The 27,726-nt window shown below is 43.0% G+C and overlaps 1 protein-coding gene across 1 annotated transcript; it reads right to left on the bottom strand.

Moving 5' to 3' along the window:
* Positions 1–27,585, bottom strand: LOC117147866 (myosin-G heavy chain). The gene is made up of 6 exons (XM_033314943.1): positions 27,564–27,585; positions 24,938–25,503; positions 24,201–24,417; positions 12,494–12,694; positions 1,079–1,240; positions 1–1,004 (listed from the first exon to the last, which is right to left on the bottom strand). Exons 2-6 carry the CDS (start codon positions 25,325–25,327, stop codon positions 1–3), a joined length of 1,974 nt encoding a protein of 657 aa, XP_033170834.1. The 5' UTR covers positions 25,328–25,503; positions 27,564–27,585.
* Positions 27,586–27,726: the final 141 nt, after the last annotated feature.

Here is a 27,726-nt window from a genome sequence, read left to right as displayed (position 1 = left end):
CTAGTAGGGACGCCAGACATCCGCCGACGGTTTGGGTGTGCGCGACCTGATGGGTCCCACTGCACCACCCACTCCCACTCCGCCGCCATGGCCACTTGAACCGCTGGCCGAGCGCGATGTGGTGCTCACGTCGTCCAGGTCGATGGTTTCCACGGGGGAGGGCGATCGCCTGGTGGAGCTGACCGGCGGCGAGGCGTTTGGGTTGGCGTTCTCCGCGTCCGGCGGATTGTGGGTTATCAGTGTGACACAGCGCTTGATCAGGTTAACGCCATCGTGATCTGGATTGCTGCCCAGTGGCGGAAGGCCGGGGTTCTCCTGGCCGGGATTTATATTCGCGGCCGCCGCAGCCGCCGCGTTCCTCAGCCAGGGGAGATCACTGTAGTTGCCATATAGCTGGGTATATAGCCACTGGCTGGATTGCGGCAAAAGGGGACTTTGCAGGAAGAGTTGGGCGGCCAGAGCGGGATTGAAACTATGACCGCTGGGGGCAAAGTGATTTCCACCTGCACCGGCAAAGCCGCCGAATAATTCGGTGGGATTTTTGCCACTGCGCTGGATGAGGGCGGTGAAGGCGCCACCCGAGCCGGGGGAACTTTCGCTGTGCAGCGTGCCCTGAATGCCGCCACCATTCAGACTCAATCCGCCCACCTCCGCTTCCTCGGCCTCCGCTTCTGCTTCTGCTTCAGCCTCTGCCTCCGCCTCCTCCTCGTCGTGGGTCAAAGGGGAGCCGAGGCTTTTCCGCGGCGATCCTGTTACCGAAATGCTGTCGCTTTCGAAGCCCGCATCAATGTGACTGCTGCTGTTGTTGTTGTTGCTGTTGTTATTGTTATTGTCGTGCTGCAAACTGGTGACCGGCGGAGGCGACGACGTCATCGGTGGCTGGACAAAGGCGCTCAGCTGCGTACCGCTCGTGGTGGTGGTGGTCGGCGATCCCTCCGGACTGGTGGTGCTATGTGCCGCCCCCACGGTGGCCAAGTGCTGCTGCTGGTGCTGCTGACTGTCCCCTGCAGAAAAAAATGGGAAATTAATATATATATTGCTTAGGCCATTTGGTTGCGGGATCCCCCTGTCAACTAACCACTCAATCCACGCAGGCCACTGGCGGTGGGAAAAGCGGCCGCATGGTGGCCAAAAAAGGGGGCGGCGGTAAAGGCGGCTGGGCGACCGCCCAAGGCCATGTGGGCGCGCCAGTCGGGCGCATGAAGGTGGCTGTGCATCCCCACCAGATGGTGTGCGAATCCTGCAAGGACAATACAATATAGAATATATCAACATACAATATAAAACTACAGATTGCCGTATTATTTAATTAAAATGCCAATTTCTAACCAGTAAAACTTCGCAAAAATCAATTTTTCAAGCTTTGCCTATTTCTTTATTCATTCTGTGTAATTTTTAAATCATTCCTTCGAAGCTGTATATATATATTATAGAGTACAATACGTCGATTTTCTTGTTTATACGAGTATACGCGATACTCATAGTGTACAAAGTTATACTGCATTCTTTAAGGATAGTGCAAGATGGAAGAACGCCTTTAAGACCAGAAGTTCAGTTAAAAAGGCCTCATGAAATGATAATTCCGGTCGAGTCCCCCGTGGGCGCCAAATGCAATGCCAAGATCAATAACCGAAAGCTCGCAGCCCGAAAAAATGAGCCAAGCGCACAGAGAACGAAGGCCAAGATGAGGGGCAGAAAGCCAAAAGCCTCTTCTCGACCACATATAGCCCACTGTGCAAGACCAAAAATGCTGCCGCACATTTCGGTTGCAGCAAAACAACATTGGTAAGGGAATCCCTCTTAAGGGGAGGCCACCTCCCTGCCGCCATCACCCCATTTTCCAGTGGCGGCCATTGCTGCTCATGTACGAGCGAGTGCAGAGAAGCCACCTGCCCCAAGACAAGCTTCTAAATAAATTCATTAAAATTATCCCCCAGCCAGTGGCGTCCCGCTCTCGCATTCGCTTCGTCTCTGTCGGCCGCTCCTTGGCCATGTCCATGTGGCCGCCATCAAGTGGCAGCCCACAGTTGCGGGCATCCTGCAGGATGTCCACACCCCCTCCCACACCAGGAAGCGCAACGGAAGATGCAGTCGGAGCAGCCCGAGAGGCTAAATAAGATGGCTGAAGGCATTGCCGACGGCGAAAGAGCCAAAAACGGGCCAAGAGGACCAAGGAAGAGCACTGCAAACATGTCACGTATACGCCACGTTGTGTAACTTATCAATTAATCTTTAATATTGTTATATTTCCCTTATAAGATTGTTATTAAATGCGAGGAATCCTTTTGTACACATAACTAGTCCAGAACTTTCAAATAAGATATGTATCCAATGTATTCTAGAAAGCAAGGAATGTTTTTAAGAACGGTTTTTAAAGATGTTTTTAGAAAAAACAGTGATCCAGCCATCAGTTTTGTGAGATAAGTTTCACTTTTTATACGATTTACGTTTCTTTTCTGCCGATTTGGGCCAATTTCTCTCACTGCAGATGATTGCAAGGAGCCGAAGCTTAAGAAAACGCCAAGACGTAGCTGAGTCAAAGAGAGAGTGAGAGAAAGAGACAGAGACAGAGAAAGAGCTGAGAAGATAGGAGTAGAGTAGAGCGGCGAATTCTCCGGCGGCAGACCGACCACAATACACTCACATGCCCGACACTCTCCCTCTCTCTTTCAAGCACCCAGCTAGCCGTCTCTTTCGCCGGCGGACTGGCTGGCTTGTCTCCGTCTCGTTTTAACACACTTGAGGCCAAATACTTGGCCAAGTTTTGCCAAAGTTTGCAAACCAAAATTTCACCGAAAATGTGACACCAACGAACCAACCAAACGAACCACTGCAGCACCAGTCCTCCGACCCGTGTTCCCACCCAATTTTCCAGCCCGATTTTCCACCCACGCCCAACGTCTCGAAGAAAAGCGTCTTGCAAATTCAGGCTGCTGCTGCATTACTTGATTGGCATGGCTGCATGACATTTTCCTTTTCCCACCCGCCGACACAGCACACATCCGCATCCTGAACGTATAGCTATAGCCATGCTATATCTGTAGCCATAGCTCTCTATATGTGTGTATATAGTCATTGATATCGGTACAATGCGGGCGAACTGGGTCAAACTAAGACAAGTGGAAGTTGTCATCATCTCGACATTTCGCCATGTCTGGCGTCTTTTTGATGGAAACTTTTGCTGCTCAGTCAAAACAAAGGCGGGCAAAAAACAATCGGTGGGTGTGCACCTATAGATGTTGTGCATATATATATATATATAGCTGCATATAGCCCCATATAGCAAAGGATGTCATTGAGATGGCAACTTTCGTTCGAGGACCTATTGTCTGACAAAGGACCTTTCAAACTTTCGCACTGAAAGGGACTTTCAAGACGTTTTCATTAACAAATGCCAGTGGGTGCTGAAGTTGCACACTCAATACTATGGCAAATACTCAAAAAATGTGTCTTAAGAACATCAATAAATTTATTTAACGCTCGCTGGCATTTTTAACTTGCAAGTACTTAAAATGTATTTATTTTTCATTGGCACACTCATCAATCCAGAAATTTGTATGGCACTTGCCTTAGCTTTCAAATTAAAAACATTTAACTAAGCTATTGCCTTAGGTCTTAAATTACAAACATTTAACTAAAACATTTGTAGTTAAGTAATCAAGTAATGATAATGTAATTAACATAAATTAATTAAAGCAACTAGCTCACTTTAAACAAAGCTCCATGTGTATTAAATAAGTTAAATAATAAAGAAATCATAAGCGGAAAAGCACATTATTCAAGATAGGCAGGCACTTTCGCGATTACTAATTGTTTTTCCTTATTTAATATTATTATATCCTCTTTGGTCTGTATACTTATAAAAAACATGTTCTTGAGCTTCTCCAGCTGGCTTCCCATTTTGTAGTAGCACACACAAAATGGCAACAGTAACAGTCCGCAGAATCACGAGGATCTTTGTCGGGGGTTCCCCCACTTAACCCTACAGTGGCCCCTCGTTTTGTGCCACCCCTGACCATTCCTAACCCCCCTTTTTCCAAACTCCTACATTTTTCAGCCAGTTTCTCTGGGTCCTTGTACCCATATAGAAATCGTTACCGCCCACGATTTGGAGTGCTACTTAAAGTTGGCGTCGACGCCGACGGCGACTGCGGCAGAGGCAGCGACTGCGACTGCGACTGCGAAGGCGGCAGTGGCGATGGCGATGGCAGACCGTTGAGCAAATTGTGTTTTCCATATAATATAACATCACGTCGATTTTGGGTAACCCAAAACTATGTACATATGTATGCCACTGTCTGTGTCCAAAGCGCACACACAACCATAGATGTGGGCGGGAAGGGGTTGGCCAGTGGAACAGAGACAGCGAGAGAAAGAAAGAGAAAGAGGAAGAGGGCGAGAGAGCGAGAAAGAGAAAGAGGGAGACCCCATAACTGCAACCTAAATATGCGGTCCTGTAAGGAAACCCTATGTGCGATAAAGGGTTAGCCGCTTTTGGTGTCAGTTTTGGGTTTGCCATTCCTCGGCTTTTCCACCGCTTTCCCAGCGCTTTTCCCCTCGTCCTGTTGGTTTTTGCTTTTGCTTCTTTCTGTGCATTTTCTTTCCTTTTGGCCTTTTGGCCTCACGTAACGGCATTCGTCGATGGCTAGCCTGTGTGAGTGTATTCCCATTTGGGACACTCTCAAAGCCGCCTCCCACTCTCCACGCTCCTCTCTCTTCCAAGGACTCTCCCAGGACCCTCCCCCTGTACACGAGTGGGTATATCTGTGTGTGTGTGTCCCTCGTAGTGTGTGTAAGAGCATAACGCGGTGCCATTGGTGCGCCGCAAAAAGCTTTCATGAGTCCTACGTCCTACGCTTCGGCTTTCTTTTTCCTCCGCTCCGCTTTCTTTTATTCTGGACTTTCTTCCATATTCTTTTTTTGCCCCCATTTTTGGGTACCGCAATGTGGGGAGATTCTGGTTGGTTGCCATGGGGCAAGGAGCTGGGGAGAGGAACGGGGCGCCTGAATGGGCAGCCCAAGTATGCGACGGGCATACAGGGCGTATGCTTATTGCCGTCGTGGATACTTGGACCAATGCTTGGATACTCGGTGGTCGGCCAAGAAACCCACTAAATCCGCAGAAATTTTAATATCAATTGCTATTTTTGATTCGATGATTTTTTGTGAGGATTTGTTAAACTTCCACTGAGTGTATATGGATTTTTAACTGCGTTTTAGGCAGAGTACTTTAGATATTTTAAAACGTAAAGCAACAGGAATATTAAGTTGTTTTTTTTTAAATGATTCCTAACCTATTTTTGTTGATTTTTACATAATCAAAATACAAAGTTTTGCATCTTTACTCTGTTAACAAAATAAAATTTGAACTCCTTAAATTCGTTGTACGGGTATTTAATAGGGATCGAACAAAAATATCGTAGCTGCATAATACATTTAACATCATCTTACACCTTACATCTTTTACATCTTAGTTGTTAATCAAATTATAATACATTAAAATTGGCATATTGTTAAGTTATTAATTCCCATGTGAACTTATTAACATGTTAGTTTAAAAAATCATTTAAATACCAACTCAACTAAAGAACTAATGAATACAATTTGATGTTCAGGTATAATCCGAATAAAACTATAATTACTTTAAAAAAACCCATTTCCTCTAAACATACATAAATTCCAAATTTACAGAAAATATTTGTTATGTGCAAAACAAAGTGAAATATATTTTAAAAACAATGAAACGGACTGACTTATATTGTTTCAAAGAATTTGTTAACTAATCAAAATATGATAATTGAAATAAACTTGTTTTCTCGATTTAGAGTATAGATGTTCCTCTAATGAATTCACACATCTCAAGTACTTTCGCTAATAGATTTCCCGCTCCCACCGACTTGCCGTCGGCAAATGCGCTGAAATTTCTATGCCACCGACGGCAAATGCGATTTCGCCGCCAAGGCTGCGAAATCCGCCCACTGCCGGAAAAGCCGCCCAGCCGCCCAGCAGCCCACAATGAAAACGAAAGGCAACAGAAACAGAGCGCCCGAAGTGCGGCCAAGAAAATGCTGCTGCTGGCGCGGCTGGAAGAGAAAAAGAAAAAAGAAAAACGGAAAAGCAAAACGAAAAACAAAACAAAAACGGCAAAGGAAAAAAACTCAGCGGCGCGCAACAATTTCTCACCACAAGACGTTGCCTTGGAAAAACAGGAGTGGGCGGAAAAAAAGGAAAAGCCAGCCGGTTTCCTAACTCACCACAAAATAAGGGGGTGGCGGGCGGTTGGGCGGTTGGGCGGTTGGGCGGTTGGGCGGTTGGGCGGATTCCCGTGGGTGGGCAAGGGGTGGCGCTACTGTTTCCACACTTTGAGCCTCGCCGACGAATCAGGGGAAATCGCCCAAGTACATGGCCCGCATTTTCACTCGACTCCGGTCGAGTTTCACTCGAATTTGCGAGAGCACAGAACTCGACGTCTGCGCACCAGCGCCATCGCACAAATACAAATGCAGAGGGAAAGCGACGCCGGCAGCGGTCGGAAAATAAAGAAAGAAAGGAAATTCTGTTGCTGTTTTCCGTTCAGCGCGGACATCGCGGCAGCTTCTGTGCTTTTGCCGCTGGCATTTCGTTACTTTCGGGTGATCCATTTCCATTTTCTATTGTCAACTATGAGTTTAATGACGAACCAATTGATTTTCTAATAAAATTTGACTTTACAACACTAGTTTCGAATAAAGCGGAGGTATAAACTAGAACTATATTGTTAGAGTACATCAAGAATTTATTATAAATTACAGGAAATTAAATATTCAGCTTAATTTCGCTTGGGTTAAATGTCAGAAAGTAAAGTAAAACCTTCTAGCACAGCAGTAGAACTTATTGAATGTTAATGCATTTTTATACCAACACTTTTAATGTTTCAGCTATTAATTTCAAAATATTCCGTTAATAAAAAGATGCATTAATAAAGAATACAATTCAATAAAATAAATAAAGAATAAATATAAAGAATAAAATTCAAATACGAAATACTTAAAATCGAACTAAGTATTTCAGAATAAGATCTATTTGTAATCCCTACGAATGTTAGCATTAACATAAGTTTAATTGAACAATTAGTTATTATTATTATTAAGTAAATGAAAATATCTTAAAAACATATGTATATATTCAAGAACCGAAGATAATTACAAAACACTTAACGTATTTATACAACATTTTGAATATATTTTCGTAAAGTTTCGCAATACTTTACATCTCAAATAACACTCGTACACACAAAAAAGTGAGCATACATCACCATGAGTCTCGTGACTCAATAAGTTAACAATTTGGCAATATGTTTTTAATCCCCGACCGCCAATTTTGTGTTTCTTGGCTACCCGGCAACCCTGGAAGACAAATACAAATCGCACAATTTTCTTCGCCTCGGCAAAAAAAGAAGGGGAGCAAGTTAATAAAGACCTCCCAGCCAGGCAGCTGTTGCCAATCACTTATCGGCGGCATTTGCCACAGGTGAAAGGTCGCCACACTCCACACCCCGCCACACCCCCCACCCCCACTTTTCACAGCTACCGCCCCCTTGGCAGCCAAAGTGTCTGTCATATCAGTATTTACATGTATTTGTTGTAGATTTGCAAATTGTTTTGGCAAATTTGTTGCTATTTTGTAAGCTCCTGACAGGGATCCCTGGTAACGGAATCCAGCCTACTTCACCCCTGTCACCTGGAAAACACCCGCCCACCCACACACACGCACGCACCACACGCACAAATTCACCGTTACACAAGTGTTGTCAACACATGCGTTCAATAAGTGAGACATGGGCCAATGGTGGTGTGGGTGTGCTGCCCGGCATGCCAAGCTCACACACACAAGGCCGCACCGCCAACACCAACACACGTGCACGCAGAGAAAATAAGTTACTTTCTTGATAAGATTTGGCTTAATAAAACTATATTTAAATGATAAGCTGATGGCAGTTGCTGCAAAATCGTACAAAAGTCGAAATACTGCAATTATTATAAATTATTATTATAATACGCAGTGCACTGGGGATCTAACATTTTTCATTTATAATTACTAAATTGTTTATAAAAGAATATTGTAAGCGTTGGCACTCTTTTTTAACAGTGCACACAGCTGAAGGCCAAGGCGCAAACAGGCCGCAAGTGATTGCCAAAAAAAATGGTAGCATACTTCTCAGCGAGCCGAAGGAAAAAATGTCCTTCGCCGGCATTTCGGCAAACATATTTGGGCGAATGTTATAAATAATTTTAAACGCACACCTTGTTGAACCCCCGTTGAAATGTTGCCATTTTGCAGCCTCCCCTTTTTATTTTTTACTTGTTTTTTTTTTTTTGGCCCAGGCCACGACCCTCGGCGTATTAGTGTCGCATTGACACGTAAATTGACATGAAATTGAATCAATGCTGTAATATGTCCTTGGGGGGGAGCAGTGCGGAGCAGGGGGCGGAGGGAGTGCCTTGGACTCCCACAAGGACAATGACTTTAAAATGCCGCCCTGCGTGTGTATGTGTTTAGCTCTTGTCTGGCAAATTGAGCTGTAGGCCTCGCCTTAACCCCCAACCGCCCGCCGGTGACTGTGCAAATTTTGTGCGTCTGTCTGCATGTTTGATTATACGTACTAAATCATCTCATTCTTTCGCTCCCTCCCTGCCTTTTGGCATTTTTATTTATTTTCTGGCGAGGGTGATGCCGAGTTTATTAACTTGTTTAAAGGCAACGCCGTTTAACCCTTTAAGGCCAGCAGCCACCCCAGCAGCAAAAGGCAACAACATGATGGAATATGTTATCGACGTCTCAGTTTGTGGCGGGGCCAGTGAGGGGTTAAGCCGTACTGAAAACTCTGAGTTTTTAAATGCCATTTGCCTTGTTGCTTTTATTCGAGAGCAAATCTTAATGAACAATCATTTATGGATGCTCTGCCTTGGAATTAACAACAAATAAGCAAATGCTAGTTCTTAACTTGGATAATTTGTATCTCCGCCAGTGCTGAGACTTCAAAGCCACGCAGCTAATGAGAGCTCATTGATTTGATCTTCTGCCTATTGGCATTCACTTGCTGGACCGAAACCTCAACACAAAAAGCGTAAGCTCTCATCCAGGACAAACAGGATAACCAGAATAGCCGTGTGTGTGCGTGTATATGTGTATTTGTATTTAAGGGTGGAGTCAGCGCACTTTGATCTTTGCCTTTCGACTTTCGCCTTTGACGACGGACCGGCAAAAAAGGGGTTTTAAATGAATAATCTTAAATTGGCAAAATATGCTCGTATGTCGAGCATTGTCTTCTGAAACTCCGTGAAAATTAGCTCGAGCAGAAAATTCATTTACAACATTGGCGCATCGCCGCCTTTCTGCTTTTTTTTTCTTCTCATTTTGTTTTAAATTTTGCCCTTCTTTCTGCGTTTTTATGACATAAATTACATCAAGCGAAAATTTTAATATAATTTTCACTAAAAACGCAACGCGAAACTTTTTTAGTTACACGCCCTGCTCATCAAAGGAGCGAAGGGGGCGGGGCTGGGGATGGAGAGGGGAAGGGGGAGCAAGGCGTGTGTGAAACAGGATATCCGCTGCGGAAGCTACAAATTTTCCACTTTTCCACACACACACGCAGTTGGAGAGAGGAAGGTGGCACCTTCCCAAGGATGTGCGGCAGTGCTGGAAAGTAGGGAAATTTAGGAAAACAGCACGGCAGGAAAAGCGCACCGGCTTAAATAAATAATGGCATATCTTGAATTTGATTTACAAAGTCGCAGACTTCGATAGAACTTTGCTGCAATTCAACGATGGAGCTTCGTTGTCACAATTAATATGTTGCTTGTTATTTTGCTTTGATCTCCAGTTGCGGCGATATTTTCTTTCAGTGTGCCGGGCACCCTGCAGAAACTTGTCACTAATGTGCCCCTGCTTACAACGCCATTTTATATTTATTTCGTTACATCGTCTCCGGGCGAAAAGGACGCCCCACTATACACTTTATACCATGCTGCTCAACTACTCTCGCACATATTTGCCGAGTCCTTTTAATCATTTGGCAAACTTTCCCTGACACGCAGCCCGAGATCCCGTTAAAGGAGTCAACTACGTTTTCCGCATGCCAAAAAACTACTCACCAACACACGCACACCAACACGCATGTGTCGGCACAAAGTCCTTTTAGTTTTTAATGTAATTTTGAGACTTTTTCAGCTGCTGTGTCACTTTGCTCACGAGCGGTGGGGCGGGGCGTGAGGGTTATGGCATTTGGAATTCCCCGCCAATTTCGCCCGGGGTCACGAGCTATTTCTCTAAGTGATGCGCCAGGACATGGGTAACAGTTCAGCCAAGGGTTTTGGACAAGAACATGCGAACTTGGTCTCGAGCTCAAGAGAATCTTCTTTTTAAGTATTTAAAAAGCCCCTGGAAAATTGAAGAGCTCTGAAAAATAGGTTTTTGAAAATTATAAAATAAGTTTAGACTAAAGTGAAATATATTTTTTTAAATATATCATTAAGCCTACTTGATTTTATTAGAATAAACGTTGGTTCTTATTGATTCTATTTATCTAGAATAGCAAGAACATAATTTGAATATTCCAATTTTCCAGCCCATTTTTATACATGAGACTCTGGGAAAGTCAAGGCATTTTGTGCCATTAGGACACACAATTTCATAAATGATACAGTGCGCGAAACAAGTGGTTCGTAAGCCTTTTGCCCGAAGCGAATCGTATTGAATGGAATGGATTCGAATCGAAGGGAGCTGAAACACCCGAAGGCCTCATAAATTTCATAGCGAAATTGTTAAATTTTAATAAAATCAAAGCGTATCAAAACCGATTTGTTCACCAAGCGACGACTGTTCCTTGGGTTTTTTTATTTCCCGGGCACGCAACTGCCACCCCCCCCAGGACAATTGTCCTTGCCATCGTTATCCTTGTTCGCAGCCTGGTTGTATCGCGTGTTTATTGTTGCAACAGTCGCGCGGGGCTCTTTAAAATAATTCAAGGCTTAAGGGTTGGGTTTGGCTTTGGCTTTGGATTTTCGGGCTTCTGGGCTGGCGTTTAACCCCCGCGATGCGCATTTCCAAGTCGCTTTTCGTGACTCGTTAAAGGATTAAAATCATTTTAATGGATTTTTCAAGCTGTTGTTTTGTTGTATAATTGTCGCCTCCATTGTGCCTCGCTCTGTTTTCATAAATAGGGCACACATTCAGCTGGCAGCAGGGTGGCATTGACAGCAAGCCATCGTCCTTCGTCCTTTCCCCGTCTCATTTGTCATCATATTTATGCTAATGGTTCGAGGTGTTAATGAAGCGCGGTCTTAAGAATCCAATAGAATGAATGGTGGTCTGAAAGCCACAAGAACTCCTAACCAAAGCGAAGTTCATTATGCATTTGTATTAGAAGTTATTTTAAATTGTTTAAACATTAAAAATAAAGTAGAAGAGCAGGCAGAACCATATACTACCTTATTACAAATTATTAAAATAATTATGACTGGTTGCACACTTTAAGCAAGTAAGCCAACTTTTTTGTCTACACCATTGCAAGGAAAACGAGATATAGATGCAAAGATTTATCGGCTGCCTTGCTGACAATATAACATTTAACAATATAAGCACTTAAGATGGATAACCAAGTCAGCCAGAACATAAAAAAGCTCTTATTCAAAACCACCTTTTCCAGCGGCCTTCAGTGGCCAAAACAGACATAGCCTTTACCCCACAATCCATAAAAGCGCAAGTCAGCTCATTAAGGACTAAGCCCGACTCAATTTGCGATGAGCCCGAAAACGAAGCCCGCGGCCATCGTGGCAAATGGAAATGGAAACCTCGGAACGGGTTCTTATCATAATGAGGGGTATTTCCGCGACCTATCGGGTTATAGACAAAGATCTCTAATTAACCCATTAGCCAATCCCAGCCCGATTTTCCAGCTTTTTGTTGGCCCAAAGCCGCGGGCATCGGGATTTTGGCTTCGGTTCGTTTAACCCCTGGATAAAAGGTATATTTATTTACAGCTAATTTCGCGTGTGGCCCGCGGCCAAAATAGACAGGCAATAAGCTCACCTGGCTTTAACCCTCCACCCCTCTGGCATTAACCCCCGACTGCCCATTTGACATTGATACGTGTGGTTCGGTGTCTAACGAGCGACAAGCCCTTGAGGCCATTTCCCAAAAGCCGCTTAGTTTCCAGTTTAGCTCCCATCAAACTCACTGCACCGGGAAAAAGATTTTAGTGGATTTTAGTGCCAAATTAAGGCGTTCCCACAGATTTCCAAACGATTTTAACCTTTTTTTTTAAGAAAATCCATTGTCCCTTTTATTTGCAATGGAATAGTTTTTTGTACGAACTATTGTTTATATTTTAACGAGACTTAAATCATTTTGACGAATCAAAAAGGATGCATTTCTCTCAGTGTGGCGGCAATGTTATCGCTTAAGCCTTCCGAATCCGATTCCCCCGGAATCCTCCACCTGTTCCGCTTACCTGGCAACTTGAAGGGCAATCCGGCCATAAGTGGATCCGGTCCGAAACGTTGTGGCCCAAAGGCGAACGGATGGAATCCCTGGTGTCGCACCTTCGATCTGGGTTCCCTCGGCCCATCCACGGTCACCTTGATGGCCTTGGTGTAGGTGGCTATCTGGATGGGGTTCGTCGAGATGACAATCGTCAGTGTGAAGCTCTTGCCTGCAAAATATATTAATATTAAATAAATCGCTTAAAATCGTATACATTTTTGTGAAAATCTAATCGAGTTATGCAAACTCAGTACAAGTGATTTTTTAAATAAAAGCCACTAGAAAATCCTTATTAATTCGAATTAATTTACTGTTTGCAGCTCCAATATTCATCTTAATTTCAGTTTTTTCAACACGATTCCTGTTAATTGCAAAGGAAAATAAACCTTGAAACCACTTCAAGCAGCCAGCCCGTGCAAAATATTAAATGTTAATTTTTGGCGACCATTCCAGTGCAATCAGGGGTCAGAAATACACACCACCACCCATCCAAACCACCTTCTCCCACCCACTTGCCACCCACTCTTTTTGGCACTCCCGCGGCAGCTGCAAATTATGCTGCGAATTTATAGATTTGCCATGACCCTTTGGGTTGCCATGGCCGAAGTGGCTTGGGTTCTAGTGGGTTCTAGTGGGAGATTGGCCGCCGAACTGCACATGGAAATTAAAGTGCGGAATTTCGAATGGGAATGGAGAAATGGAAACGGGCAGCGGTAACGTTTTTCGCGAAAATTAACCCCCGACGGAGTTGTGAAAGCTTCATAAAAACCCACACACCCACATCTAGACATGCACATATTCAGATTTGCACATTTCCAGAGCGGAGCGCATAAATGAATGAACGAGTGCAGGATGCTGCGAGCCATGGGGGTCATGGGGGTAATGTCAGGCAGGGGTGAGTCGGGTTTTGCGAATCGGGAATCGGGAACGCAACTATGAGCACTTCCTTCGCGGCCAATGCAATATTAAGTAGCATGCGGCGACTTTGACATGCCAACTATTGTGGCGTTGTCTGGACCGTATTCCGTCGTATTCCGTATTCCATAGCCCAATTCCCAGATCTCGTGCCCTTCACCCAGCGAAAACAAAGAAACCCACCCCCGAAAAACTGGGGCGCTGCATATTTGAAATATCCATAAGGTGGAACTCCCAGACGCGCGAATATAAAATTCATTTGCCAAACATTTTAAATGCCAATGTGCTTGAGTTAATCAACAAAGGTGAAAAACTCAGAGGGGAATGTTCAACTTTTAAGGGAAAGCTATATAAGAAACAACAAATTATTTTTGCAGTATTTACTATTGATAAATAATTGTTAACCCATTTAACCCACCATTATGCTCGGGATTTTACCATTCATCTAGTTCTTTGTTCATATAGTTTTTATTAAACAAATAGTAGAGCTTATAAGTGTAACAAATCATTTATGTTCTTCAAGACTTCACATTTTGTTATTTAGATTTAGGAACAACCGCTCTTGGCAACAACTTCACTCGGCTCTCTTCACTCTACGCTCGCTCCCTTTCTATCGAAGCTATCGATCTAGGGTTGCATTTTAATCAGGGCTGCAATGTAGAAGTATCGAAGATCTAATACCTATTCCCACCGCGAGTATTCTTACTCGAACCAATTCCCACATTCATAAGAGTGGATCATAATGAAGATTTCTTCCAGGACTCGATGATCTGTTATGCAAATTTTCTTGGTCATACGGCCTCATAATCCCCCCAGCCGACGAATAATTTCAAGTCATTTGCAGCTTTCTGGTCTACAACCAAATAGGAACACATAAAAAACAAACAAACTTCTTAGATTAATATTAAATTAAACGAAGCATGCAAAAAACGCAAGAAGGCGGTAATCATTAAGACAAAGGGCAGCAAACAAACTGACGACGTCTGAATTTTCCCTTGGCTCTCAAGCTGTAACGGCTGCGATGGAGAAGTGGCAAAGCGGGAATCCTGGGTAGCGGGACAGCGGAAAAGTGGGGGAAAACCCCAGAAACCCACGCAAGAAAACAAATGAACATAAACACAGGCGAAACGAACCAAGAAACCCAACAAAATGAAATGAAACTTTTTTAATTATGCGCCCTCAGCAACAGCAGAGCAGAGCAACAAGCTGGAAAAGTGGGTGGGAAATGGAAAATCCCGATGTGGTGATGGGGGGTCGGTTTAGTGCTGAGACGGGGGGCTTCAAGTCAACAAGAAGGAGTAACCAGAGAAGGCTCGCAAAGTGGCTAAAGACAAAAGACTTTGGCGTCGTCTATTTTTGTTTTTAGTTTTTTTTTTCTTTATTATTTTGGCTCGCTTTTGTGTTTTGCCAAATGAGCAAGAATTGCAAATAAATCTGTAGCTGCTAGCCATTTTCCACCAGGCCTCACCGCCCCCCTCCATTTTCTGTCATTTGCCAGGGGGCGTGGCATGCACAACAACGGCGACAAAGAACTTTTGCCTGCTAATAAGATGAAAAACCATTAAAAGTCGACACAAGTCGCGTCCATTGCAAGTGGAAAATTTGTGGGTGGCAAGGAGGTGTTGAGAATTCCGAGGGAAATGGCTGTTTCGTGGGAAAAGGGGGGCAAAGCCAAGTGGGTGGCAGTGGGCGCGTACTGTGTGTGCCGGGTTAAAATGTTGTCATTTTAGCAACAAAGCAGAAATTATCACCACTTTGCAAAAGGCGACGACAACGACGACGACGGAAAAGGAGTTGGAAAATGCGGAAAAGGGGCTGGGAAAATCGAGGGTGGCGCCGCGGGACGAGGCGTCTCGGTGGCGATGTGGACAAAGTCTGCACCCTTTTAACAGGACCCAACTGCGACATGTGTGTGTGTGTGTGTGTGTGTGTGGGAACACAGTGGACGCAAAGGTGAGCAGTAGATCAAAACGGTTAGGAACTGCAAACGGGTATAGTATTTAAAGTTTTACCAATATATATGTAATAATATTTCATAACTGAATGAAATCATCATTGAATATTTATAATACAATACTTAAACTGATGCAATGATACAAGATTTACTATATCACATCACATGCTGTTTTGAATTTTATCTCTTTAAAATCAATGGCATTAATTCCACTGTAACTCATTTATGTGGACCCCAATGTGTGTGTGTGTGCTGGGCGCTAAGTGATTTTAAAACAAAGTTTTTGAAACGTTTAACCTTACACAACAAAAATGTTTCATTTGCTGGCAGTGCAGAGCAGAAGCCAAAGCCTTTGTCTGCATTTTAACTTTCGATGCTGATAATGAAGGCAGACCTGCCCCCAAAAAGGGGGCGGATGGCTGGCTGGTTGGGTGGTTGGGTGGTTGGGTGGATCCAGGACAGCAAGGACACCGACAAGGGTTCGTATGCTTAGGCAATTTAATGGCTGCCACTGCCACTGCTCCTGCTGCTGCTCCTGCTGCCTTTTGCCTTGTGCGGCGTTAATGTCGTTAGTAGCATGGCGCCATAATTATAATTTGACATAAGACAAGAAGTCTGAGGTTGACAACAAAATGACATTTTAAATACAGCAGGATGCGGAACAGGCATTCAACCCCCAGGACGCGCAGCCCAACTCCACTTCACTCCACTCAACTCAACTCAACTGAGCTGAAGGACACGCCCATGCCAAAGCCGAGTGCTCGTATTTAGACACTTAACAGATCATAATTTCAACACTTTGCCTAATGCCAGTGAATTTGCTTAATGGCCGGGCCTCATCGACCATTTCCAGGGGATCAAATGTCGGTGGAGTCGGAATTCCTAGCCGTCTTAGCCTTCTTCTCCACCCACACATGCTCGAAACTTTGCCCTGGGCCTCCGAAAAATACCTTGGCATTACAATTCGCCCAGTTCGTTGGGTCCAGTCGAAAGTCTCTCTTTCTTGGCAGTTTATTTGCATAAGCTCCACTTTGACTCCCCAAAGGCACTGAGATCCATGAGCTCCATCCATAAATATTCATATGTTTATTTTATAGCGAAAATACACAGTTTGTGTGGAGCGGCCGGTTGCTCTTTTCCTTTGACTTGGCCAAGTTAAAACTGTTTCAGACATTTTGTTGCTTGTTGATGTTGCCACTGCCGCTTCAAGCGTTTTTCATTCTTAAACTGTGGATGTTTGTCATCAAACTCTTTTTTTAACTTTAAGTACGCAGACACTTGACCCAAAACTGCAAGCGATCTTAAAGTTTCCATTTCAAACAATTTTCTATAGATTGCTTCGCAATTCAACTATTTTTGAACCAAATTTGTAAATCTCAAATTCCTGCAACATTTAGTGCTGTATGATATTTCCCAAAAGAAATAATTAAATATTGAGTTATTATTCGTTTGATTGCGGAGGTATTTATTGATAATGCTTTGTATCTGCACTCTTGAATTTTGGCCCTTGGAAATGGGACTTTCGCCCGAGGCGCTTTCTCTTCGCGAGGGTGGATTCAAAAATAATGAGAGTGGGACGCGATTTGGTTTCACTCGGTTTCGGTTTAATAATCATAAATTGTAACCCTTTTTGGCGCAACTTCTTGGCTGCGCGCTGTGTTGACATCCGCTTCTTTTTGTTGTTGCGCCCAAGTCGATGGTGGATTGCTGGATTTTTGGATTTATGTTACATGGCCGCCGGGCGAAATGGCGATGGAGCAACTTTCTCACATGCCGAAAAAGGAAATTAAATTTCCAGCCAAGTCAGAAATTATATTGGCAATAAATGAAGACACAGCCGTAGACGAGCGGCAAAATGAGACCGAGTCCCAGACGCTGCCTGCAATTACGGCCTTCGCCGTTCTCCATTGGCGGGGTTGGTTGACGAAACGCCGGGGTCCCGGGATACACGCAATGCTGCCAAACAGGAAGCCGGAATCGACGTTTATTAAAACGGAAACTCGAGACAACTGTGCGGCGGCATCGTCAGCATCAGCAGAAAAATCGGCCAAGATCCGGCGAAAAAGAAATCGGGGAAAAGGAAAATTAAGAGGCGGAGGCGGAAAGAAAATAAACGCGACAAAGACGATGGCGACAAGGACATAATTCTGTCCTTGGGGCTAGCTGATAAGCCAGCCCCACCCACTGACCCACCACCATTCAGCCGCCGCCCACCGCCCACACAAAGGACGGCCGCTAAATTGCAATTTTCAAGATTTAAGCGTGAACAATAAATGTCACATAATCTGTAAGTAGCCAAATAAAGGGACTAAGCTATTTAATTTAATTTATCGCATTTTAAACATCCAGCAAAACAATAAGGCCGCCGACCAGACGAACGGCAAAAAAATGGTCAGCATAATATGTATATAAAGCGAATTTATTGATTGCGGTCGCTTGGACCAGGAAAGTCCGAAAGTCGTGACTTATAAATACATTTTGGGTCACAATTTGTTGGAATGTCCTGCGATAAGAGCAGCAAACATAAATTAAGGCGGTAGCAGATAGGTGAGATAACACGAAAGTGACTGGGACACTTTAGTTGTTTTCTATGAATATTCGAGACTATTTTACATAGAGAAGGTGTAGAAAGCTGACTCCATTTCTGTTTAATATATAGTTTAATACATTAATTGAGTAAGTGCAAATAGTTAAGATAACACGAAATTCTCTGGGAATTTTTACTTGGGTTTTTCGAGAATGCGAGAAGGTATTGAAAACTGACCCCCTTTTTAACTTCTTCGCTGAGTAAAAGTAAAAATAGTTTGGCCAACCTAATCAAGAGATTAAATGCTGTTTGTTTGAACTATTTTATAATACATTGTATGCTTTATTAAAAGAGCACATATAATTTATTGAGACTTTAAATGGAAAATGGTAATTGTTGCGTAGATATACCATCGCTGGGGCTACTTTTGGATTATGAAATATTTCCCAGCTTTTTGACGCTCTCCCGATCAAATTGGAATTTTACAATTAAGAAACCATGAAAGTGTCAACAAATCTTGAGGGCCAGTTGGGGTTTTTGGGAACTCCTTCTGCTGTTTCTCAGGCCCGATGATGCGGGCAGGAAAATCCTGTGACACATTTCATTATACAAATATCAATTAAGCACACGGCAAACACACGAATGACTAGAAGTTGTGTGCGTGCGTGTGTGTGTGTGTGTGCGTGCGGCAACACCAACCGGAAGTTAGCAACCCCATGGAAAATCGCGGGTGGGGGTGGGCTCGGAAAAAACCTGTCATAAGGGCTGGCGGCGGCTGCTTAATGAAAATTAAAAATTCAACATCAAACGCAAGGAGAATGTAAGGCAGGAACAACCCCCACGGGCGAAGAAGTGTTAATGTGCCATCTGATTTATTTATGCAAGCTGTATGTGGAGTGTGTGTCTGTGTACGGATTGCATGAATTTTGTGAGAATTCGTGACTTCAATTAAATTCCATTCGATACTCAAGGAATTTCCGACCGATGATGCGCAAGTAATTTCCGAAATTGGATACTGTGTGCCACCAGCAAACAGGCAAATACGAATGCAAACAAACACAAGTCCCTGTCCTTGTGTGTGTCTCCGTATTTGTATCTGTATCTGTGTCTGTGTCCGTGTCCGTGTCTGTATGTGTGTGTGCATTTGTATTAAATCAAATTTTAATTGCGCATACTTGTCCCTCGGCAAATATTTGCAACGCTCGCTCGCCACCGCCTTTGACTGGAACTCCGTCTCATCCGCCAGCGGAACTGGCCAAATTGCTTTAGCGACAAGGAATTTAAGGCCAACACACATACGCAAACACACCCACAGTGTTCAAACAAACATTATGAGCCAACTGGCAACAGGCAAACAAGCAAACAAACGGCAAAGAAAATTCAACTGTTTATTCGCCCACCAAAAAAAAGAATGTATGATATGTACAAGGAGCATAAAGTTAAGTTAAGCCCCCGGAAAAACGAGAGATAAAGTCACAAAGATCACGCTGACTAGAAACTTCAAAAAATCAGTTGAATCGGTTGTTAAATTTATAATTAAATTAAAAAAAAAGGAAGTGATTATCTGCTGGAAAAAGAACAAACCTACAACAATCTACAAAAATGTATCTTTTAGTTGTTTCGTATCTATAGGTTTCTAAAATGACTGATGCGTGATTTTAAGAACTTCTTTTTGTCCTTTAATTGCTTCAAGCCAAAAGCAGCTTTCAATTCGGATTTGGAGCCCAAACTTAAATGGTTGATAAAACTAACTTAAAGTTCTGCCACCCAACGTACACTGAAAATAACTACTTGGCTTAGATAAAAGTTCAAATTTGTTTTGGCTCCTTTGAGATATGTTTATTTATGTGAATGTAATGAATGTTTTTTATAATCGAGTATTGTTAGTGTTAAGTAAAAAGCGCTAGTAGCTTGGCTCAGTTTTTAAATGTTTTAAGCCTTGAACAAACTTGACTTGCAACCCATCTTGGACTCGTTTAGGAATCCGCTAACTGGCATTGAAGATGCCAGGTTAGTAGGGGTAGCCAAGGCTGAATTCACTCGGCTATAATTCCCCTAACGATGCCCGAAGGAGTCTATATAAATACCCAGCTAGCGAGGTCATCGGGCGGATGGCGATGGACTGGGGCTCTTGTGGACCGGTGGGCTGGTGGGCTGGTGGACTGGGCGTCTACGACTAATGCCTAAATAAGTAGTAGAGGCCGCGCTGCCCCGCCCCCCAGGAAAGTATCTAAGCGGCAGCTCCTAGGAAATCTGTCAAATGTCAACGGCAGCAGCGAGTTGGCAACGTTGACGTTGGCTCATTAAAAAACGAACTTCTCCCGGTCGATGTTGTTTGTGTTGTTGTCTTTTGGGACTGTTGCTGACACCTGGGCAAAAGTTTGTGTGTGTTGGTTGATGCACGGAGAGAAATCAGCGGGGGAGTTGCAAAATTGAACTGATAATAGTTGTGAACTTTATTACATTCATACGCTTTAAAACATTAAAACACTTAATACGCTAAGTAGGTAGTTTGAAAAGTAAAGCAAGAAAACATTATATTTTTAAGGAATATTCAAAGAAAAGTACTGATCCATTTATGAAGTAAAGTATTTGTGAATAAAATCAAGAAATTTAGCACATTGTTATAGATCAAAATATGCAGTTTTGCATTGTAAGTAAATTAAAGTAAAGTAAGCATCTTAAGTAAGCCAATTGCTATTTTCATTTTAGTTTTTACATTAAAATAGGTAATGTAATTCTTGTAAAAGAAGTACTAGATTTGTTGGAAAAAAAACGTTGTTCATTTGCTTTTTAATGATTACGTTCAAGTGATACAAGTAAGTACTTTCTGAAATCAGAAAAAAACTAGGAATTTTCGCGCAGTGCTCTTCGTGGAGGCCTTGGTTCAAAATGGCGACCATTTTGGCTGTTGGCCTGGGCGTTTATCACATTGCTGCTATTAATTAAGCTTAACGAGGTTACCACTCGCAACCACACCCCCTCGCCGAAAAATGTGGGCGGAACGGGTGGCGGGGGCTGCTCCATCTTAGTGCGGCAAACTTCATAATGAAATTTCACCTTCATCTCATTAAAAGTCTTGAGCATTTTTCGAGCGCTGTGCTGAAAATTGATGCGTGTCAGTTGGAAAAGGGTTTTTCAGTCCCAGTCGAGAAGGCAGTGCCACGCCCCTAATCCCCACCGAGCGCCCAAGTCTGTTTGTCAGTTTGTCTGCCATCGTGTTCTCGAGTTTTCCAGCATTCGAGTTTTCCAGCTGCTGGCTGCCAACGCTGGGGCGCGTATTTAATTTTTAATGAAGTTTAATGGACGCCGGAAGCTTTAAAGAAACTGAGGAGCGGAACCCGGAACTGCGAACTCGGAACTCGGCAACTCGAAAGCACAGGAACTCAATGGGGAACCGAGGAGCAAAACAGACCACTGGAGTATTCACTCCAAGCGGAGCAGGTGGCACATTTTTCCATCAAATCTTCAATTTCTAATATGTGGTACTAGTATTTGCAATCAAAATACTAAAAACTAGTCTCAAGTATGGTGCTAGTTGTTCAAGTATAACTTAAAGTAGTTAAAGTATGACTATCTAGCAATCACGAAAACAATCAGCTAATGCATTTGACAAAATTGACTGGCAATCAACTAACTGCACTCCCGAAAATTCCGGGGCTACGTAGTGCCCAGTCTATGGGTTTTAACTGAGCAATAAGGATGCAATAATCACTTGCAGTTAATTAACATATTATCTGCAGCTTAGATGTTGCACTGCACTTTGGTAATGCACTTCAAAGTGCTGGCGCATCAGTGTGCAGCTCTCATTTACATGCATATGGCATCAATAATTACATGTGCCGGACCCCCGACCCCCTTAACCCTTCACACTTCACCCTTAACCCTTGGCCGCCCGCCTGCCCGGCAGAGAAATCTCTTTCGACGAAACGGCATCCAAGTGATTGTAATTCATTAGTCGACAACAACAAGCCCGATGCATTTGTGCACATGTGTGTGGGTGTGGATTATGCAGTTTCCGCTTGGCTGCAACTGCAGTTCCATTTCCCCGTTTGCCATTTCCACATTTTCCAATTCCATTTCCACGCCTGCGATTGCGATTGCAGCTGCTGATGCCGCCATTTTATCTAATTGCGTTGCACCCAAACCAACGGCATTACGCATACGCCGCGTGGTCCAAATCATTAAAATTACGAGTGCTTCACGCACGCGGAAAAAAAGAATTGGGCTTCAAGCAAAAAGCGGTGAGGGAACCACAAGATGATCAACATATAACAGTGGCTGTGCCGAAAGCCAATTCCGTTTTAAGTTCACTGCTAAACATCCCAAAGACACTAATAATTTGCAAAGCAATTAAAATACTTCGATTTCATAAATATAAGACCCTGAGCAGAGGCTTATACAATATTCTCTTTCGGAAAACTAAAGGCAATGCAGTTCTTTAACAAAATATTCAGAGAATACTTCGTAGAAACTGTGAAAGAAAGAAGAATCGCAGTTTTAAGGATCTATCTGTGAGGTTCATTAGGCGTGACTTGCTCCGTTTGCAAATCTCGTTACATTTCCATAAAACCCACGAACGAGAGGCCTTCCCCGGCAATTGCGATAATGAAAGGCTCTTTGGCAGGACTATCAATAGAGCTGTCCTCGTGCGAGCCACCACCCCATTCGGCCACCCTTAACCCATGGAGGCCCTCATAAATTTGCTGCATACCGAAGGGCGCTGGAGCGTCTGCAGCCTTGACAACTGCAAGTGGCATTAGTTGTAGCGAATTCAAACACAAATACAAATGCAAATACAAGTGCAGATGCGAATTCAACGGACAGCAATTACAATTGCAGGCTTTGCATTACTTTTGCCTAGTACAAGGGATTTGCATTTGTTTGCTAATTGAAATTAAGCAAATAATACGAAGCGAGCCTTCCACCCACGTAATCCCTTTGTAGCGCATTAAAACGAGAAGGGTTCGAAAAAAAATGAAAGTAAATAAAATGGGAGGAAAAAAACCGAAAGGGTTCCCGTTTCGGGTTAAATAATTTAAATCCATTTGTAAAACATTTGATGCTGCCCTTTGGCAATTGTCACGCCCCCTGGCCCCTTCGCCCGCCCCATTTTTTCCTACTTTTTCCGCCGATAATTAGTATGGAAAAGGCGCTTGGAATAATCAAATGTTTAAAAAAGATTTGCCAAAGTGAATCCCAAGGAATTATTTGCCACTTGAAACGTTTAAAAATGTCAAACAAGAGGATGGCCGAAATGGCTGAGCTGGATGGATGGATGGATGGATGGATAGATGTAGATGGCCATAGAAGACCTCGCTGATGAGGGTGCCCAAGGAGACCTTAACCCACCACCGCCGCCCGCCTTCTGCCGCTTTTTTCGAGGGGTCAGACAAACTTAATGAGCAAATTGTCAAATGCCGCGGCAAAGCGCGCACTTAGACATGCCCTGAAAAATCCCCAAGAAAGATAACTTGGCGAAAGTAAAAGTTGCCGGGGCTTTGAATAAACAGTTACGCTGATTTAATTTGCCAGCAACAAAAAAAAATAAGAAAATAAGAAAAGAAAAAAACCAAAAGCGAAAATAGGAAAAATGAAGGCGAGGGAAAATTCTATCACAGTATGTTGTCTGTCACCCTCGATTTGATTTTTAAATTGCGTTCGTGATAAATTGACGAAATGAACAGCAATAACGGCGGCGAGAAAAAATCTCAAGCAAAATTGACAACTGTCAAGACTGTCTGCCGTCTGGCTGCCCCTCCCAGTCGACAGTCGACACCCCTGGACGTCCCCAATAGACATATAAAAATTAACTACAGACTACTTATCTTATTTGCTGATGCCTGGCCAAAGCGAAGGACCAAGGACCAAGGATCAAGCGCACGGAAGATGGCTACAAAAGTTTGTCAGCGGCTTTTGATGTGTTGTCCTTTATATGGGCAAGTGATTGTGTGAGTGAGTGTGTGCGGGTTTTTGATTATATTTCTCGGTGCACGGGGTGTCCTTTTGGGTGTGACAATATGCAGGGAACAGGAAGCGAGCAATCAGCGCGAATGATATGCCAAATGGTAATGACCAAGTGTTAAAGAATACAGGCAAGCAGAATTTTCTCAATCATTCGTGAATACTCTTTGCAAAGTGAAGAGGGCGAAATATTGGCAATGAAAGGATGTTCACAATGTTAATTTGATAGAAACAAACATATTAAAGGTACGATACAATTTTGTGACTGGTTTTTAAATAGACGTTTTGCAATATCCTTCTAATCAGTTCACTCACCCCTTCCGCTTCTGCCCACGAACCGCAGATCATTGAACTTGGCCACCTGATTTTTCATCACGGCCGTGCAGTTTCTCAGCTCCCCGCAGAAGTTCTCATCGTTTCCGGCTCTAATGGTGACTATAGTGCCATCCATGACCTCGCCCAGTGCCAAAACCTTGAAGGCGATCGGTAGAGTCTTGTTTGAGCGCCAGTGCGTGGGCAAAGTGGTGCAGACCTGTTGGGAATATTGATTTGGGCAAGGTTAAGCAAAATATAATCTTATTTAAACCTGACATTGTGAGTGAGTATTGTAGTGAATTCAGTTTTGAATTGAATAATTTTGAATTATAGTTTTCGAGATCTCGACGATCGTACGGACAAACAAACGCACAGGAATCTATAAGGAGGGACATACGGACGGACATACGGACGGACATAAAGACAGACATACGGACAGACATACGGACAGACAGATCGCCTTGGGTAGAGACCCTGAATAAAAATATATTTACTTGTTTTATTTATATTCTATATAAATGGTATAAAATATATACCATTTATATACATTTTAACAAACCAACTTGGCCATTCCTCTCAAAGAGAAAAAAACTGATTTGATGTGGTCCAAAAAGAGTTTCTTTTTATACTACTAATGTGAAAGTGGAATATAGAGCGCTTATTTGTTGACACTCAATTGGTTTTTTTTAGTTTGCTTAAAGTAAGAATCTTTGCAGCTATGAGATATGAGTACGCACCACATGTGGAGACCCCGTCTTGACCAGCTCGCCAGGATGTTCGGCGAGCAGGACGTCGACGGTGCGCTCGATGAGATTCTCGGGGGTCAAGTAGGGACTCGTGTCCACGGGCTTTGTTTTAACATTATTATTATTGTTGTTGTTGTTCGTGGTGCTGTTGTTGTTATTGTTAGTGTTATTGTTGTTGGTGGTGCTGGTATTGTTGTTGTTATTGCTGCTGGCAGAGGACTCAGCATTCCGCCGCTTCGTTGTGGTCGTTGCTGCTGTCTGTTGTTGCTGCTGCTGCTGCAACAACTGATGTTGCTGCTGCTGCTGGTGTTGCTGCTGCTGCTGCTGCTGCTGCTGTATTTGATTTGAGGTGGTCGAACTGACCTCAGCAGAAATGTGCATTATTGCAGCTGCTAGCTGGGCACAAGGTATTTCAGGGCCCCTCTTTGGTTGCCAGTACTCAGTGGATTCAGTGGATTCAGTTGCCGGCGGGTTTCGTGGGTTTTCGGTTTGATTTCAATGCCTGCCTCAAAGAGTCGACGCTTTCAATCCGATCATTGTCAGCTCATTTGGTCAATCTGGAAAATTAATGTGGACGGCGAGTGAGATTCGGACTGCCAGCGGATTTTTTGTGTGTCTGTACGTTGTTCCCCAAAGCAATTTCTCTGGATATTCGATTGATAAATGAAATATAATGTGAAAAATAGGGAAAATCTATTTAAAATAAATCGAATAAAATACTTTACTTTACGTTTACAGAAAATGTTTCAAAATGACATGAAAAATCTCCTAAAACATGAGTACAACGAGATACATTAACTAGATTGCACTGAATGCACTGCACTGTAATTTATTTCAAAAGCGTTTTTCGGAACACACACACACACAGATAATACTTTTTTGTACGAGCTGCGATGCTTTTGTTGCACTGCTTCTTTGTTTTCCAGTTTTCAGCCCGCATAAGTATGCTGCACTTTTTGTTTATTGCCGCCAGCGACAACAGCTCAATTATTATTGCACTTTGACCTCGGGAGGTCGGGGACACAAAGGCACATCCAGATTCGGAATCAGATTGATAATCAGAAACTGTTGCTGTATAGTATCGCTATCTGGAAACCAAACAGAGAACAGAAGCAGCCGAATTGAATCGAATCGATTCGAAATGCATCGAATCGAATCGCATCGAATGCAATCGCAGCGAACCGCACACCTTTGCGCACAATTTGCATTTAAGCCGACGTCGGCGAGTGCAGCTCAATTAAATATTAAAAAATCATAACCAATAATGAGGCATTTCGACCCGTAGGCAGTGCCCAAACTAAGATGTACGACTGCGAGTGTGGGTCGGTGGGCAAATTGCATTTTATGTCCATCAAATGGCGAATAAAAATGGCAAAAAGCGGGGCGAAATTATCGAAAGCGCCAGATGTTGCCGGCTTGTGTTTGGCCAGCCAGTCGCTTTTGTTTAAATAAAAACCAGTTGCCGGACACAGCCGCGTTTTGTTTTCACGTTGCCGCCTTTTTTTCCACCAACTATTTTCACTACGTACTGGCCAGGTCTCTAAGTTATGCGAAATTATTTTGGAAAATTGCGAATTACAAATTAAATAATTAGTTTCAGAACACATATTTTAATAAATGTGCTTACAAGTAAAATTCTAAGAACTTATGCCAATCATTAAGCCTTCATTAGTATAGGCTACCTATTTTTGCCAAAGTAAATTCGTAAAATGTGCTAAAATCAATATGCGAATTGTTTTTAATAAAATAATTATGATAAGATAACATTTATTTATGAGCTATGAATTATTTTTTGCACAGAGCATATAGCGTATTCAGAGCTTCGGCCTATTAGAACCCTTGCAATTTCCTTCTTGTTTTGTAATGTAGTCGCAAGTGCTGCACAAACACAATCGCACCTAAAGATATATATCTGTACATGTATGTGCACACGCTGCGTATACGCGTTTTTTACAACTTCCGCTCCGAACTGAATACATGTGTGTACGTGTGAACCCATATGTATGATGATTATGTGCATTTTTTACCAACTGCCGAATGCAGATGCCCCGCCAAATGAGCTGGCCAAGCGACTATGTGGCGGCCCATGTGGCCACAGATGAGCGGAAGGGGGCGTGGATCGGGGATCGGGCCACCAAAGTCGGTCTATATAATCGGTTAACAAACAACTCGGTGGCGGGGCTAGCCACACAATTAGACCAGAAAATGCAAATTAGGCAGTGGGAAAAAGATGCATTTATGCCAAATTGTGGTGCTTAGAAAATCAAAACAATTGACTTGGCAATTAAAGTCAAGTTTTAATGCCCAGCTCCTTGCTCTTAAGTTTGTTTCGATGGATTGGTATTTCATTATACAAAATTAATTCATCCTTACGATATTGGGAAATGTTAATAAAACGGTAAATAATGCCTAACAATAATTATAATTATAATTATAATAAATTATAGATTTAATGCAATGATCAACAGATAGATCGATAGTTTATTGGATGTAACAACTTTAGTTTATATATATTTATTCGTATTTGAGAAAATTGTGTGTGAAACAAAACAAAATTCGTTGTAATTTCTATAAGCTGTGTGTATTTTATGAACGATCATGGTTATCACACACTTACGTAATCCCAGATTTAACACTTATTTATATTCTCCAAACACCTGGTGTTAGTTGGACTTAAAAACAATTTTATTTTTTACGGGTATTTTTGATACGTCGGCACCACAAGCACTACAAAAAAATTATGGAATTTCGGCCAGACTCTTTCGATTTCGGCCTTTCTA

Source organism: Drosophila mauritiana, chromosome X (assembly GCF_004382145.1).
Source record: "Drosophila mauritiana strain mau12 chromosome X, ASM438214v1, whole genome shotgun sequence".
Taxonomy (NCBI): domain Eukaryota; kingdom Metazoa; phylum Arthropoda; class Insecta; order Diptera; family Drosophilidae; genus Drosophila; species Drosophila mauritiana.
Note: the sequence above shows the minus strand (reverse complement) of the source record. Positions and strands in the feature narration are given on the sequence as shown.